The sequence below is a fragment of the Pristiophorus japonicus genome, chromosome 7, assembly GCF_044704955.1.
Source record: "Pristiophorus japonicus isolate sPriJap1 chromosome 7, sPriJap1.hap1, whole genome shotgun sequence".
NCBI lineage: Eukaryota > Metazoa > Chordata > Chondrichthyes > Pristiophoridae > Pristiophorus > Pristiophorus japonicus.
In genome coordinates this window covers 839,366-857,942 of record NC_091983.1, presented here as the reverse complement: position 1 = coordinate 857,942, position 18,577 = coordinate 839,366, and the positions used below count along the sequence as shown (strand labels likewise).

At 43.2% G+C, this 18,577-nt stretch overlaps 1 protein-coding gene across 6 annotated transcripts in view; it reads left to right on the top strand.

The window, feature by feature from the left end:
* Window positions 1–18,577, top strand: part of lyst (lysosomal trafficking regulator) — a 432,206-nt gene that overhangs the window by 311,245 nt on the left and 102,384 nt on the right. For all 6 annotated transcript variants that reach the window (XM_070884660.1, XM_070884659.1, XM_070884658.1 and 3 more), the window contains 3 exons: window positions 5,331–6,045; window positions 9,683–9,863; window positions 15,650–15,819. In XM_070884660.1, the coding sequence (XP_070740761.1) occupies window positions 5,331–6,045; window positions 9,683–9,863; window positions 15,650–15,819 (1,066 nt within the window). The remainder of the gene's footprint in view (window positions 1–5,330; window positions 6,046–9,682; window positions 9,864–15,649; window positions 15,820–18,577) is intronic.

Here is an 18,577-nt window from a genome sequence, read left to right as displayed (position 1 = left end):
TAAATTTTTCCTGCACCCTCTCTAAGGCCTTCACATCCTTCCTAAGGCGTGGTGCCCAGAATTGGACACACTATTCCATCACTAAAGGTTCATCATAAAGTCCTTGCTTTTGTACTCTACCTCTATTTATGAAGTCCATGATCCCGTAAGCTTTTTTAACCACTTTCTCAACCCGCCCTGCCACCTTCAACGATTTGTGCACACATACCCCCAGGTGTCTCTGTTCATGCACCCCCTTTAGAATTGTACCCTTTAGTTTATATTGTCTCTCCTCATTCTTCCTAACAAAATGTATCATTTTACACTTTCCTGTGTTAAATCTCATCTGCCACATGTCTGCTCATTCCACCAGCCTGTCTGTGTCCTCTTGAAGTCTATCACTATCCACCTCACTGTTCACTATGCCTCCAAGTTTTATGTTGTCTACACATTTTGAAATTGTGCTCTGTAGATCCAAGTCATTAGTATATATCTAAGTAAAGCAGTGGACCTAAACCGACCCCTGGGGAACACCACTGTGAACCTTCCTCCCATCCGAAAAACAACTGTTCACTACTACTCTCTGTTTCCTGTCACTTAGCCATTTCCGTATCCATGCTGCCACTGTCCCTTTTATTCCATGGGCTTCAACTTTGCTGGCAAGTCTATTTTGTGGCACTTTATCAAACGTCTTTTCAAAGTACATGTGCACCACATCAACTGCATTGCCCTCATCAACCCTCTCTGTTACTTCATCAGAAAACTCAATCAACTTAGTTAAATACGATTTGCCTTTAACAAATCCATGCTGGCTTTCCTTAATTAATCCACACTTGTCCAAGTGACTGTTAATTTTGTCCTGGATTATCGTTTCTAAAAGTTTCCCCATTTCAGAGGTTAAACTGACTGGCCTGTAGTTGCTGGGTTTATCCTTGCATCCTTTTTTGAACAAGGGTGTAATATTTGCAATTCTCCAGTCCTCTAGCTGCAGCCCCGTATCCAAGGAGGATTGGAAGATTATGGCCACTACCTCCGCAATTTCCATCCTTACTTCCCTCAGCAACATAGGACCATAGGATGGTGATCTTTCTCTTTTAAGTACAGCCAGATTTCTAGTACCTCCTCCTTATCAATTTTTATCCCATCCAGTATATCAACTACCTCCCCTTTCACAACGATTTTGGCAGCAACTTCTTCCTTGGTAAAAACAGATACAAAGTATTCATTTGGTACCTCAGCCATGCTCTCTGCCTCCATGCGTAGGTCTCCATTTTGGTCCCTAATCAGCCCCATTCCTCCTCCTTACCAATGTTTACTATTTATATGACTATCGAAGACTTTTGGATTCCCTTTTATGTTTGTGCCAATCTATTCTCATACTCTCTCTTTGTCCCTCATTTCTTTTTTCACTTCCCTCTGAACTTTCTCACTTGTATTCTCAACCTGACATCTGTCGAGCAGTTTTTCTGCTTCATCTTACTCTTTATCTCTTTCGTCATCAAGGGAGCTCTGACTTTGGTTTCCCTACCTCTCCCAATCCTTTGTGCACCTTGATTCTCCTTTCTAATGCCACATCCTGGTGCCCATCCCCCTGCCAAATTAGTTTGAACTCTCCCCAACAACACGAGCAACCCCTCACCCACCTCCCTCGTGAGGACATTGGTCCCAGCTCTGTTGAGGTGCAACGTGTCTGGCCTGTACAGGTCCCACCTCCCCAAGAACCGGTCCCAATGTCCCAGGAATCTAAATCCCTCCCTCCTGCACCGCCTCTCCAGCCACGCATTCATCTGCTTGATCCGCCTATTTCTAGACTCACTAGCGCATGGCAGCGGGAGTAATCGGGCGATTACTACCTTTTGAGGTCCTGCTTTTTAATCTCTCTCACTTCCTAAAATCTGCCTGCATGACCTCATTCCTCTGTCTACCTATGTCATTAATATTGATATGGACCATGACCTCTGGCTGTTCACTCAATATTCTGCAGCTGCTCAGTAATATCCTTGACCCTGGCACCAGGGAGGCAACATAGCATCCTGGAATCATGTCTGCGGCCATGGCAAAGTCTGTCTGTTCCCCTAACTATAGAATCCCCTATCACTATTGCTTTCCCGATCTTCCTCCTCTTTCCCCCCCCCCCCCGTACAGCTGAGCCACCCATTGTGAGGTGGACTTGGCTCTGGCTGTGCTCGTCAGAGGAACCATCACCCTAACCAGTACTGAATACTGCACAAGTAGGTTTTCCATCGTGTTGGCTCTGCCACTATGTGCTGCAAGCCCAGTCTGGCAGCTATGTCCTTCAGGACTCTGGCAGCTCAGTCAGTACCGAGTGAGCCACGCTTCCACTCTTGGTGATGGACATTGAAGTCCCCCACCCAGAGTACATTCTGTGCCCTTGCTACCTTGTAGCAGGACTTCTCTGCTTTTATACTCCATCCCCCTTGCAATAAAGGCCAACATTCCATTTGCCTTCCTGATTACTTGCTGTACCTGCATACTAACTTTTTGTGTTTCGTGCACAAGGTCTCTCTCTACTGCAGCACTTTGCAAACTTTATCCATTTAAATTATAATTTGCTTTTCTATTATTTCTGCCATTAGTGAACCAGGTTTTTATGACAATCCGGTAGTTTCATGGTCACCATTACTGATGGTAACCTTTTATTCCAGCTTTATTTAATTAACTGAATTTAAATTCCACAGCTGACATCGTGGGATTTGAACTCGGGTCTCAGGATTATTAGTCCAGGCCTCTGAGTTACTAGTCCAGTAACACAACCACTATGTTAGTGTTCCCGGTGAAGCACTGGAGAGGATGCAAAAAAGATTTACAAGGATGATACTAGAACTGCAATGGTATACCTATCAGGAAAGGATGAACAGGCTGGTCTATTTTCTGTTGAAAAGAGAGGCTGATGGGTGACCTGATAGAGGTCATCAAAATTATGAAAGGTTTTGATCGAGAATATATAGAGAGAGTATACATGTGTCGGAAGGAGCAAAACTAAAGGCCATCCATATAAGATAAGTCACCAAGAAATCAAATGGGGAATTGAGAAGAAGCGTCTTTCCCGGAGAGTGGTGCGAATGTGGAACTTGCTACCACAGGGAGTGGTTGATCCATTTAAGGGGAAACTAGATAAGCATATGAGGAGAAAGGAATAGAGGGTTATGCTGATAGTTATGTGAGGAAGGATGGAAGGAGGCTCGAGTGAAGCATAAATGCCGGCTTGGGTCAAATGGCCTGTTTCTCTGCTGTATATTCTGTATTACAACCACGGAGGACATGAAGCTGTGTTTAACAGCCATTTTTCAGGGGCTGAAACTTGAGCATTTCCATCCCACGTTAACTTGGGGAAACTGAAGTCAGTGTGGCACCCCAACTGCTGCCATCCTATGGCTGAGTCCTCAAACTCAACACAGTCCAGGAATCAAATCTGTGACCCAATGGGCTTTATAGTTTAGCACTACATTAGCACTACTCAAGGCCATCGAGGAAGAATCATAGTTTACAGCACGAAAGGAGGCCATTTCGGTCCACCGTGTCCATGCCGGCCAACGAGGCTATCCAGCCTAATCCCACTTTCCAGCTCTAGGTCCGTAACCCTGCAGGTTACGGCACTTCAAGTGCACATCCAAATACTTTTTAAATGTGGTGAGGGTTTCTGTCTCTACCACCCTTTCAGGCAGTGAATTCCAGACCCCCACTACCCTCTGGGTGAAGAAATTTCCCCTCAACTCCTCTCTCAACCTTCTACCAATTACTTTAAATTTATGCCCCCTGGTTGTTGACCCCTCTGCTAAGGGAAATAGGCCCTTTCTATCCACTATATCTAGGCCCCTCATAATTTTATACACCTCAATGAGGTCTCTTCTCAGCCGCCTCCGTTTCAATGAAAACAAACCCAGCCTATCCAATCTGTCCTCATAGCTAAGATTCTCCACTCCCGGCAACATCCTCGTAGATTTCCTCTGTGCCCTCTCCAGTGCAATCATGTCTTTCCTGTACTCCGGTGACCAGAACTGCACGCAGTACTCCAGCTGTGGCCTAGCCAGTGTTTTATACAGTTCAAGCATAACCCCCCTGCTTTTATATTCTGTTCCTCGGCAAGCATTCCGTATGCCTTCTTAACCACCTTATCTACCTAGCCTGTTACCTTCAGTGATCTGTGGCCATGCACTCCAAGGCCCTTTTGTTCCTCTGCACTTCTCCGTGTCCTACCATTTAATATGTATTCCCTTTCCTTGTTAGCCCTCCCCAAATGCATTACCTCACACTTCTCCGGATTAAATTCCATTTGCCATTGTTCTGCCCACGTGACCAGTTGATTGATATCTTCCTGCAGTCTGCAGCTTTCTTCTTCATTATCAACTACACAGCCGATTTTAATATTGTCTGCAAACGTCTTAATCATACCCCCTATATTCAAGTCTAGATCATTGATGCATACCACAGCTCAACAATGAATTTTTAAGAGCGTCATACCTTGTTGGATCTGGTGACCTCTCCCCTTCACTGTATACATGTTGTTCTTCAGTTGGCAGTAGATTTTTCTTCTGTCCTTTAAATTAGGCAAAGTTCCCAGGAGCATCGCAATAACCCAAACTGATTTAGTTAGTAAAGCGAGGCAGGATCTTCCAGGGGCCTACATGACTTCAGCGTCAGCTAGAGGTCTGCCAAACTTTTGGGTTTCAATCCTGGTCTGTCAACACCTGATACCAGTTGCATTTGGATGACTAGAGCATCTAAGTTTACAATCAGCACTTAATGAATTTTGTCACCTCTGATGCTGCAGTTTTTGATATCCTCAAACAGTCTGGTCCAATTTGACTAGAACATTACAACTCAACAAAAGGCAGCTTTGGTCAGTGAGTCTGTTCATTGATATGAGCATGTTGCCAAAGAAAAAGCAAGGTGTCAAAGAGGCTCCCTATAGGGAGATTCTGTAAAGGATTCCTTTAGGGTGCAGTCATTGGGTCTTTGGTTCTTTCATATTATGCCTCTGACATTAAGTATCACTTATTGTGATTATTGAAGTTTGTGATACTAAATGTAGTTCATCTCTTGAGAATTGTAATTGTTTTAATGTAAGAGGAAGAGATACGTGGATGGAAGTAGCCTAATTCCATTTCTTTTGGAATAAAAGGCGTAAAGAAGAACATGGAAAAAGATAAAATTTAATAAAGTAAGGAATAAAGTTAAGTGGGAAAAAAAGTGGGAAAACATGAAAGTTGATGGTGATAATCTTGGTGAATTTCAATCTTGTTTTATTAACTTATATATATATATATATGTTCTGATTTAACATTCAGCAAAAAAACAACAGCCTGATTTCTTTTTTCCACGTTTTTTAGGAGATAAAGGACAAATCAAAACATTAAACTATCCAAAGCAGGGGTCCCCTTTATTAACATTGTATGAGCAGCACTCCCAAAGTCTGCCAGTGACCCCTTCTACCTCACCACAAGTGCGAATCCGAAGACTAACAAGAGTAGAACAGAGCTTTGATGACTTACGAGAGGTTTCTGAGTGTGAGTCTGACACACTCGGCTTTTTGCCAGAGAATGCCCCCAAAATGGGCACTGCAGAAGCACTGAAAAGGGTACAAGATGAACTGTACCTCAGCAGTTGTGAGTCAGCAAAAACCCTGTGCGAGTCTGAAAAGGGAGTTTCTGCACGAGGTGATGCAGATGGTCACATACAAGCATCCTTGGAACCTGTGGGAGAGCCAGATAGCCTGGTAAATGCGATCTCCAGGCTTGGAAGTGAACGTGTTTCAGAAGAGAGTAACAGCATTTCATCAGCTTTGGAACCAGAACTGAAACAGGAGGGGGCAGGTGATGAAGGAATAAATCGACCCAACAGTCTCCAAGGACTTCAGACATTCCAAAGAAGTCAGAGTAATTTTACCAGCCTGGGATTAGCATTTCCTTCCCAAAATGGATCTTTAGTTATGGGACGTTTGCCAAGTATGGCTGACAAGAATTTGATTCCTGAGGAATGGGAAAACTTTGGTTTTTCACCTCTCTATGAGCGACCCTATAATCAAACCGACAGTGCTACAGAAAGGTAACAATTCAGTTATTCATTGTATGTTCAGATCGTTAAAATTACTGTATTTTATCTTTCTGTCATTAACAGAGTTAGCTGTAACAATACCAGCTATTCATAACCAGGACATTTTTGTGAAGGAGTGGGTGCGGTGGGGGGAAATGTCCTCTTTTTCACCCTGTACTGGTCTTACTGAGCAGACAACTTCTGTGGATGAGAGAATGGCCATGTGACAGCCTCCTGGGCCTATTCTAAAGTTGATTTGTTGCGTTGACCTAGGAAGCATAGTCAGAGCCAGCATTGCCTTTATTGTCATTCCCATGTCCTCTTTTGGAAAGGCATCTGACCTTACTTTCGGCATTTCCTTTCAGTAGTGTGGCTGACCGATGTTAATAGAGTAGGAGAGTCATGCCTGCGTACCTGCTATCTTGTGTTCAATGACTAATGTAATTTATAGGGTCAAATAAGGTGCTTCAATTATCTTAACAGACTTGCATGCTATCACCCTATGTTGTGCATCTCATTGAAACACACAATTCTTACCAGCTTAACAGGGTAGATGCTGGGAGGATGTTTCACCTGGCAGGGGAGTCTAGAATCAGGGGTCACAGTCTCAGAATAAGTGGTTGGCCATTTAGGACCGAGATAAGGAGAAATTTCTTCACTCGGAAGGTGGTGAATCTTTGGATTCTCTACCCCAAAAGGCTGTGAATACTCAGTTGTTGAGTATATTCAAGACAGAGATCATTAGATTTTTGGATATTAAGGGATATGGTGATAATGCTGGAAGGTGGTGTTGAGGTAGAAGATCAGCCATGATCTTATTGAATGGTGAAGCAGGCTTGAACAGCCGAATGGCCTACTCATACTCCTATTTCTTATGATCTTATGTGTAGTGGTAGGACTTGAGTTGGTTCCTTCAGCTTCCCACTTGCCATGCTCTTGGGGCTTAGTTTCATGGAGGCTATTTTTGGTGCAGGGGGATGTGATGGTAGAAAATGATACTGTCTCGATTTCTCCACAGCATTTGATAATTTTGACCATGCAATTTCCTCGACCACATCTTCTCCATTGCGCAGCTCAGTAGGACTGTCCTTGTGTGGTTCCAATCAAACTTATCCAGATGAATCCATTACTTCTTCCACCACAGCTTCTCCTCACACCCTAGCACCATCAGATCAGGAGTTCCCCAAGATCCACTCTTGGCCACTCCTCTATCTCACCTATACGTTGCTCCTCGGCAGCATCATCTGTAGGCACGTGATAAACTTCCACAAGTGTGGTGATGAGACCTAGCTCTAAGCTAATATTGCCATGATGCGTCTCTTTCACTCTCTCACACTCGGGTGCATACACACACAATTCATCTGAGATAAAGGTAATACTCAAACTCCAGAACGCAGCGAGACAGAAGGCTTTTTAACGGGAGAAATTTTTCATGTTAAATTACTAATTTTACAGCTAATTTTAGTGATTTTTTTTAATGTAATGCTATAAATGTTATTTTGGCTATACTGACCTGAATAGGAAGGTCAATGGTGACCAAAAGAAGTATGCAAAAATTGTTAGTAATTTGATTTGTTTTGTGACACTTGCTGGTGTCTGATTAGTAGCTTTGAAAAAATGTGAGCGATTTGATTAGTTGGTTGAGTTTGTATGAATTGCTGATTTGTCATTAGTAATGGTAACCATTGGATATTTGAACAAATCACCATTGTTAAACAGATGCTTGTTACTTCAACTGATCAGAAGAGTGTAACAGATGAATTTTTGTGCTACATGCATATATGTGTGACACATTGGATGTGACCAACACATATGGTGTGATTTGGATAGACACAGGCCTCATAGAATTCTGCAGTATGATGAGACCAGGCAAGAGTTTGTTTTTTTTAGCAGTAGGCAGAGTTGACATGTGGCAGTTGAGGTGCGGAGATGGTGCAGACTGTCTGGAAGCCTTAGTTATAAGAAATGGGTGCAAAATCACATCACATGCCCGACATGTAGCAGGAACACAAAATAAAGTAGTGATGGGTCTTATGCCGGTGAGAGAGCCCTACACAAGGAGGTGTTTATGGTTTGCAGCTGATGAAAGGTGTACAAGTCAATTCCATTAGCTTCGTTCCCCATTTTGTTCTTGCACTCTGGATGCTGTATTGCCATTATGAATGCTACACACAAAGGATAGAGTTTGCCATTATGTTATGCAGCATTAAATACAAATAAGAACAAGCTTTACCACTTTAAAAAAAACTGCCCTTGGGCACTGGTATCCTGTAATTACTCTATTGACAGTGGACCATGGATCGAGGTGAGCTTCTGACATTGGTAATTGAGTCGTGCCATTACCAAGACCACCTACTCAGCTCATCTCCTGCTGAAACCCTCATCCAAGCCTTTGTTACCTCTAGACTTGACTATTCCAACGAACTCCTGGCTGGCCTCCCATCTTCCATCCTCCATAAACTTGAGATCATCCAAAACTCTGCTGCCTGTATCTTAACACTCATCAAGTCCTGTTCACCTATCACCCCTGTGCTCGCTGACTTACATTGGCTCCTGGTCCGGCAACACCTCAATTTTAAAATTCTTTTCCTTGTATTCATATCCCTCCATTGCCTCTCCCCTCCCCATTTCTGTAACCTCCTCCAGCCCCACAACCCTCCGAGTTTTCTGCACTCGGCAACAATTCTGGCCTCTTGCGCATCCCCGATTTTAATTGCACCACCATAGGCAGCCGTGCCTGCAGTTGCCTGGGCCCTAAGCTCTAGAATTCCCTTCCTAAACCTCTCTACCTCTCCTTCTTTAAGACACACCTAAAAACCTACCTCTTTTAGCAAGCTTTTGGTCATCTGTCCTAATATGTGGCTCAGTATCAAATTTTGTTTGATAACGTTTCTGTGAAGCGCTTCAGGATGTTTTACTACATTAAAGGCACTATAGAAATGCAAGTTGTCATTGTGAATAAAAAGCATCCTGATGTGTCACTCGCTTCTCAGAAGGTGTGAATAATTTGCTGTGCTATCTTCAATTCCATTTTTTAAAATAGACCATGTGTCACTCTCTTCTCAGAAGGTGTGAATAATTTGCTGTGCTATCTTCAATTCCATTTTTAAAAATAGACCACACGGTTTATGCTTGGCTTTTGTTTCATGCACTTGCTTATTGTACCTGTGATACCCACGAGCTGTGCTTTCTGACTGTATTAGTGGCAGGTACAGTCTACAAGCGCTCTGACTGGGAAACAAACCCCACCATAACACAGAGAAAATCACTGTGGGAGACATTCTGCGGCAGGGGAGTTATTCTGTGGTTTCTGCAATCATTGAATCAGAGACCTCTAGGGCCCAGACTATATACTCAAGACTTTTAATCGTGTAGATACTTCAGGCTTGAAACACATTTAATGTACAGAATACTTCAGAGGCTAGTTCCTGCCTTGAATAAACTCCAGGTCACTATCTGACCACATTATTTGGTGGCAAAAGGCTGCAAGCATCATCTGCAGAGCAGCGAATGGCATTAGCCAGGTAAGTTTAAAGCACCCAGTAATATGTAGATAAAAGGCTGACACATTCGTTTTGTGTATTAAATAGAAGCTGGACTTTTCCTTCAGGTTATTTCTCACATTGACATAAGTGTTTTGTGTATCTAGATCTGCAACAGAGGACTGTTTGATTCTGATCTGCTGTGGGCTGTATAATCTTTTGCGAGGAATCCTGCTCATCTTGCCAGATGTAATGCTAGCTGATGTGATGGACAAATTGATCCAACCGGAAGCATTGATAGTCCTTGTCAATCATCCAACTCCAGTAATACAGCAAGGAGTTATTAAAGTAAGAGAAATAAATGGCTAATGCATTCAGGGGCTTGTTCGTGACAACCTGAAATCTTACACCATCATACAAGACAAATGGAGAACCAGTATGTCAAATCCCAGTTACCATGTTCCATATTATCAGTGCTGCAGTAAACACACTCTGATCTAAATCTAATACTCTTCATTCCATTGTTTTAGATATTTAAAATGAGTCTGAATGTTGAAATATATTTTCACAATGAACATTTAAATTGTCAACGATAGTACAGCGCTGTGTAGTCAGAGAGAACAATAGCTTAAAAAGAATGTGGTTTATAAATTTATGTGTGATTAACTTGCTAAATGTCAGCATGAATTCTTGCATGTAAAAAGACTGGGCTTTCATTGAGTGTTGCCAACCCTCCAGAATTGTCATGGAGTCTCCAGAAATTAAAGATTAATCTCCTGGACACTGCTGCGTGCAAAACCCAGGAGAAAAATCATTGAGGCTTTTTTTTTTAAGTGTTTTTTCTTCACTTTCATTATAAAAACATTGGAGATGGGGGAAAAAAGTGTTTAACTGGGCGGGAACAGTTGGAGATGGGCAGTCATGTAATGAAACCTCCAGAAATATGTCCAACTGGTGTTGGCAACCCTACTTTCATCCCTATTACAGAAACTCCCCATTATATGATGGAATAGTAGTTTTCAATTCTAGATAAAGTTGTACATTTGTGGAAAAGTTACCAATTAGATGTGTTTCCGGAAATAGGAGGGATTGAAGGCTTTGGTGAGAAAGGTTGCTTGATCTAATAACAGGCTTATTGAGCCTATTTGCCTTTTCTTGTTTCAATGTTCTTGGGCGAGAGGATTCAGTTCTCCACACCAGTGTTTGGGATTTGCTTACAAATTAGGAACTCCGTTTAAAAAAAAAAAATCAATTTATCTTAATGTTGAATGGTATTTAAAGATGAATCCTGTTGCTGATTGAAACCATGTGAATTGATTTTAGGTCCCTCAGCTGGCATGGTCCCAATAGTGGGATATGACTTTTAATAACTGCACATTTAAACAAGACAAGTGACTGATCCAGATTTATTTTCTGTAACTATTACTTAAAGGCAAGGAAACTGTACATTAATCACAAATTTACAGATTCCTATAAAGATACAAACACAATGACGTTGCATTTTAGATAAGCATCGCAGTTGTGAAATATATATAATTGAATTTATAGTCACGTTTGAGTGGTGGCTAAGGAAACAGTACCAGCATTGATTTTGAATGAAGTCAGCAGATGAGGTTGGTCAAAGCGAACCCGAGTAAGTGATGCAAAGGGACGAGCTGTGAAAACTTCAAATGTGATAAAGGTCGGCCGCAGAAGCAATATTTCATAAGCCCATACAGGATGTGTACTGTCAACAGTAATTCAACAGTTAAACATTCAACCCTGCACTGAAAAGTAGGACTTGCGTAGGTGTGAGGAGCTTGAGCATTACAGGTCACTTTTTGAGTATGTATATTGGGTATAGCCATACAGGACAGATTCTAAAAGAAAATTATGATTCGCTATGAAACTATATTTTTATCTCTGCACCACTGCATAACGAATTGTTTTGCACTGTTTTAATCCATTTTTTTTTCTTCTTAGAAATTCTAATGGAGCGAGGTGCTTTTGGAAGCGTTGCAAAGAGTAAGGATAGAGGGGGTTCTTGAGGGGATGAAGCCAGGGTGCAGCAGGTTTCCAGGGTAGTTGAGCCTCGTGCACTATAGTCTGTGAGTCAAGTCTATAGAGATGCAAGTCCAGAGAGGTGGCTGGTGTACTGGGAAGAATGGTGGTGGTGGTACTGGCTAGAGTCATACCTAGCACAAAGGAAGACGGTTGTGGTTGTTGGAGGCCAATCATCACAGCCCCAGGACATCGCTGCAGGAGTTCCTCAGGGCAGTGTCATAGGCCCAACCATCTTCAGCTGATTCATCAGTGACCTTCCCTCCATCATAAGGTCAGAAGTAGGGATGTTCGCTGATGATTGCACAGTGGTCAGTTCCATTCGCAACTCCTCAGATAGTGAAGCAATCCATGCCCGCATACAGCAAGACCTGGACAAACATTCAGGCTTTGATTGATAAGTGGCAAGTAACATTCGAGCCACATAAGTGCCAGGCAATGACTATCTCTGACAAGAGAGTGTCTAATCACCACCCCTTGACATTCAACGGCATTACCATCGCCGAATCCCCCACCGTCAACATCCTGGGGTCACCATTGACCAGAAACATAACTGGACCAGCCACATAAATACTGTGGCTACAAGAGCAGGTCAGATGCTGGGTATTCTCCTGACTCCTCAAAGCCTTTCCACCATCTACAAGGCACAAGGCATTTGATGGAATACTCTCCACTTGCCTGGATGAATGCAGCTCCAACAACACTTCAAAAGCTCTACACTATTCAGGACAAAGTAGAACATTTGATTGGCAACCCATCCACTACCTTAAACAGTGTATACTATATACAAGATACACTGCAGCAACTCATTAAGACTTCTTCGGCAGCACCTCCCAAACCCACGACCTCTACTACCTAGAAGTACAAGGGCAGCATGCACATGGGAACACCATCGCCTCCAAGTTCCCCTCCAAGTCACACATCATCCTGACTTGGAAATATATTGCCATTCCTTCATCGTCGCTGGGTCAAAATCCTGGAACTCCCTCCCTAACAGCACTGTGGGAGTATCTTCACCACACGGAATGCAGCGGTTCAAGAAGGTGGCTCACCACCACCTTCTCATGGACAATTAGTGATGGACAATAAATGCTGGCCTTGCCAGTGATGCCCACATCCCAGAAACGAATAATTTTTTTAAATAGTCACTGTGGGAACCAGGACATTGAAGGTGGAGGCAAGGCAATTGTGAAGCAGATCAACAGAAGCAGTTAACGGGCTAGAAGAGAGGAAGTCAGAAACTAGATGGAGCACTAATGAGGGAGTTCCATTTCCACTCCAGAGATAATAAGTGATTTGTTCTTGTGTTGTGGGCAACACAGGCCAGGTCGCATTTATTGCCCATCTATAGTTGCCCTGAGAAGGTCGTGAGCTTTCTCCTTGAACTGCTGCAGTCCTTGTGGTGATCAGGCTTCCCCAGTGGTGTAAGGTTAAGGAATTCCAGGATTATGATCTAGCAGCACTGAAGGGACCGCAATGCTTGTCCAAGTTAGGATGGTGCGAATCTCGGGGTAATTTGGAGTTGGTGTTCCCACAACATTGCTGCATTTGTTCGTCTTGGTGATAGAGGTTGTAGGGGAAGGAGGTGTTGTTAAAGTAATGTTAATGAGTTGCTGCAGTGCATCCTTTTGATCATAGAAGGTTGGCATCCTCTCTAGATAATCTTTCAGAGGTTTGACATTGACAGTGTTTGAAGTGGAATCATATTTTTTTTATATTAGTTCGAGCATCTAGGAACATAGGAATAGGAGGCCATTCAGGACTTCGAGTGTATTCCGTCATTCAATTAGTTCATGTCTGTTCTGCATCTCCATTTACGCGTCTTGCTTCCGTACCCTTCCCCAACAAAAATCTTATCAGTTTCTGTTTTGAAATTTTCAATTGACGCCCAACCTCAGTGGCTTTATGAGGGAGAGAGTTCCAGATTTCCACTGCCGTTTGTGTGAAGAAATGCTTCCTGACATCTCCCTTTAACCACCTAGCTCTAATATTAAGGTTACGCCCCGTTGTGGGACTCGCCTGACAGAGAAAACAGTTTCTCTATCTATACTGTCACTCTAATCATCATACACACCTCAATGTGATCACAATTATAACAGGCTGTAGCAACATTTGCATTTGAATCAATAATAACCGTGAAGCCAGTTCTTCAAGGTAGGATTCAAAAGTCTAATTTTAGTGATTGCCTTCCTAATTCCTCCAAGAAAAGTTCACCTGACAGGCTTTTTTTGGACATATATCAATATATGAAATATATGAAACTAGAGGTGTGGATTATTTTTCTCAATTTTAAAGTGATAAACTGTGTAAGATTGGTTATAATAGGCAGATGTGTGTATACTGATCAGAGTACATGGCTGTTTATTGTTTGAAGCACTGGAAAGTCAGCTTATGGTATGATTCATACTTCAGGAAAGATGTCAAGGTCTTGGAAAGGATGTAGAGGATATTTACTAGAATGGTACCAGGAATGAGGGGCTCCAGTTATCTGGAGAAACTGGGATTGTTCTCCTTCGAGCAGAGAAGGTCAAGGGGAAATTGAGGTGTTTAATAGAGTAGATAGGGAGAAACTGTTTTGACTGCAAAAGGGTCAGCAACTAGAGGACACAGATTTAAAATAATGGTTGAAAAAAAACCAGATGAGATTTCTCTTGCTATGATCTGGAATGCACGACCTGAATTGGTGGTGGAAGCAGATTCAGTAGTAACTTTCAAAAGGGAATTGATCTCCACTTATAAAGGAAAAATTTGCAAAACTATGGGGAAAGAGCATGGGGAGTGGGATGAATTGGATAGTTCTTTCATAGAGCCGGCACAGGTGCGATAGGCCGACTGGTCACCTGTGCTCTATGACCCCCAAAGATCTATCCTTGGCCCCTTCTATTTCTTATCTACACATTCCCTTCGGCGACATCATCCGAAAACACATCAGTTTCCACATTTATGCTGACAACACTCAGCTCTACCTCATCACCACCTCTCTTGACCCCCACTGTCTCTAATTTGTCACACTGCTTGTCTGACATCAGCTATCCAATGAGCAGAAATTTCCTCCAACTAAATATTGGGAAGAGTGTAACCATTGTCTTGGTTCCCACCACAAACTCCGTTCCGTGACCACTATTTCCATTCCTCTCCTTGTCTGACGTTGAGCCAGACAGTTCGCATCCTTGGTGTTGTATTTGACCCCGAGATGAGCTTCCAACTACAAATCCGCTTCATCACTAAGACTGGCTACTTCCACCTCTGTAACATCACCCAATTCCGATCCTGTCTCAGTTCATTTGCTGCTGAAACACTCATCCATGCCTTTGTTACTTATAGATTTGACTATTCGAATGCTCTCCTGGCTGGCCTCCCATCTTCGACCCTAAATAAACTTCTGCTCATCCAATGCTGCCTGTATCTTAACTAGCACCAAGTCTCATCCACCCATCACCAACCTTCCCTATAAGGTGCGTGGCCTTGCAGCCCGTACCTCTCTGCCTGTTCTGCCCAGCCCAGGACTGGCTTTTTCAGTGTAAAGTTTCTGTGAATGGGCTACAAAGCCCCTTAAAGTGGCTGCAGACCTGCCAAAAGGTAAGAGGTACATTGCCCATCACCCCTACACTGGTCCTAGACCCACAATGTGTCAATTTTAATATTCTCATCCTTGTTTTCAAATCTCTTATGGACTCGCCCCTCCCTATCTGTAACCTCTTTCAATTCTACAAACCGTCGAGATCTCTCAGATCCTCCAATTCTGGTTTCTTCCGCATCCCCGATTTTAATCAATGGTGGATGTGCTTTCAGCTTCCTTGACCCTAAGCTCTGGAATTCCCTCTCTAAACCTCGCCATCTGGCTCTCCTTTAAGACGGTACTATAAACGTACTTCTTTGACCAAGCTTTTGGTCATCTGTCCGGATACCTCCTCTGTGGCTTGGTGTCAAAATTGATCTCGCTCTTGTTAAGCGCCTTGGGACGTTACGTTTTGCGACATTAAAAGCGCTATGTAAATGCAATGTTGTATTCAATTTCAGTGTTGACAGATTTTTATTTCAAGCTTCCCCATGTCTCATTTCTCTAATTGAGTTTAACAATGTTTTGTTGACAGCTGCTGGATGCTTATTTCACACGAGCATCAAAGGAACAAAAGGAAAAATTCTTGAAAAACCATGGATTTTCCTTGTTGGCCAACCAGCTATATCTTCACCAGGGGTCACAGGGGTTGCTGGAATGCTTCCTTGAAATGCTGCTAGGCCGGGCAGTCTGTCTGGATGAAGAGTATGTCCATTTTGTTCATCTAATTCCTTTTAATTATTTTCATCAATCAAGGGTAGCTTTCCTAAAATCAAAATCAATGTTGTCAGCCCCTGTAATCTCAATTATGGGGTGCTTGGGAGGTGAGGCTGCAACACTAATTTAACATGTTTTCATCAATTACAATGTGTGTAAATAAGACGCAATAGTATATATAATAACAAAACAGAAATTTAACACAAGTGCATAGTAGATGGACAGTTTTATTGTGTCAGACTATGATATGTTTGTTCGATCAACTGAAGACTAAAAAGAGCTATGCCATCTAGACACACTTTTAAAAAATCGAGCTGCTACTAAGAGTTTTGATTAAATTGGTCACCTATTTGTTTTTTCTTCTGATTTATTATTTACACCGTGTGTCCTGATAACCGTGAGAGATGTGCATTAGGTTGAATGATTTACTGAGGGACAATGTGACAGAGTTTTAACAGCAGTTGATGTGAATTGAAGTGCTGCTCAATGCTCACGATTGCACCACATTAGGGCGACAGTTAATCAACCAGAAAAGATCCTCGTGGAAGTGCATATCATAATCCAAATTGAGAGGTTGAGGAAACAGTGATGCCTTGGTTTTTTCTGGAGGGCTGTGAAGAGCAGACTGTATAGGGGTAAAATAGCCCCAGTCTTTATTTGTGACCATGGGTTTTGTTGGGGACGGTATGATCCCATGGACCTAGGTAGTGATTAATGTTTGGGAGCCCAAATCCTCCTCCTTGTTTTGGGAGGTTATGATGCTCAAGGTGTATTTGCTTACCTTTCACCTGCCTAGAGGAATTTGGAGGTGTAACTTCCAAGATGTTGGAATTGTTTGGGCTGGAACCAAGACTGAATTAACCTGGAGTAGATACAGAAGGCGAGGAAGGATACTCATAGAATCATAGAAATTTACAGCACGGAAGGAGACCATCGTGTCCGCGACAGCCAACAAAGAGCTATCCAGCCTAATCCCACTTTCTAGCTCTTGGTCCGTAGCCATGTAGGTGACGACACTTCAAGTGCACATCCAAGTACCCTTTAAATGTGGGTGAGGGTTTCTGCCTCTATCACCTTTTCAGGCAGTGAGAACCAGAAATTTCCCCTTCAATCCCCTCTAAATTTCCTACCAATTACTTTAAATCTATGCCCCCTGGTTATTGACTCCTCTGATAAAGGAAATAGATTCTTCCTAACCACTCCAACTAGGCCCCTCATAATTTTACACACCTCAATAAGGTCTCCCCTCAGCCTCCTCTGTTCCAAAGAAAACAAACCCAGCCTATCCAATCTTTCTTCTTAGCTAAAATTCTCCAGTTCAGCCAACATCCTTGTAAATCTCCTCTGTACCCTCTCTAATGCAATCATATCTTTCCTGTAATGTGGTGACCAGAACTGCACACCGTACTCTAGCTGTGGCCTAACCAGTGTTTTATACAGTTCAGGCATAACCTCCCTGCTCTTGTTTTCTATGCCTCGGCTAATAAAGACAAGTATTCCATATGCCTTCTTAAACCATCTTATCTACATGGCCTGCTACTTTCAGGGATCTGTGGACATGCACTCCAAGGTCCTCTTGTTCCTCTACACTTCTCAGTGTCTTAATGTGTATTCACTCTTTCTTCGACGCGAGTGTCCTTGACTCCATCCCGCAGCATGCTACCCGCCACCATCTCAGCACAACCCTAGCCCGGCATGAGATTGAAAAGGCCATCCATCAGCTGAAGAATGACAAGGCAACAAGAGCAGATGGAATTCCTGCCGAAGCACGAAAGCATGGTGGAGAAGCACTATTGGCACGAATATATGATCTAATTTCTCTTATCTAGAAGGAGGAGAGCATGCCAGGAGATCTCGGGGTAATTGTGACCATCTTCAAAAAAGGGATAAGTCCGACTGTGATAACTACAGAGAAATCTCCCTGCTGTTGGCCACAGGGAAAGTCATCGCAAGAATCGTCCTCAGTCGTCTTCTCCCTGTGGCTGAAGAGCTCCTCCCAGAATCGCAATGCGGATTCCGTCCACTAGGAGGCACAACGGACATGAGCTTCACCATGTGACAACTGCAAGAAAAATGCAGGGAACAGCATCAACCCTTGTACATGGCCGCCTTTGACCTCACAAAGGCCTTTGACACTGTCAACCATGAGGGATTATGGAGCGCCTCCTCCCTTTCGGCTGCCCTCAAAAGTTTGTCACCATCTTCCGTCTGCTCCATGATGACATGCAAGCCATGATCCTGACCAGTGGATCCACCACAGACCCAACCCACGTCCGGACCGGGGCCAAGCAAGGCTGCGTCATCGCACCAATGCCCTTTTCGATCTTCCTTGCAACAATACTTCATCTCGCCCTTAGAGTGGAGTAGAGCTAAATTATAGAACAAATGAAAATCTGTTCAGCCTCCCCCGCTTCCAGGCCAGATCCCATCCTCTCATTGAACTACAGTACGCAAACGACGCTTATGTCTACGCATACTTGGAGGCCGAATTCCAAGCCATCGTCAACACCTTCACTGAGGCGTACGCTAAACATCCGTAAGACAAAGATCCTCTACCAACCTGACCCCACCACACAGCACTGTCCCCCGATTATCAAAATCCACGATGAGGCCTTGGACAACGTGGACCATTTTCTATACCTCAGAAGCCTACTGTCAGCAAGAGATCCAATACCGCCTTCAGTGAGCCAGCGCAACCTTCGGTCGCCTGAGGAAGAGAGTGTCTGAAGACCAGCACCTTAAATCC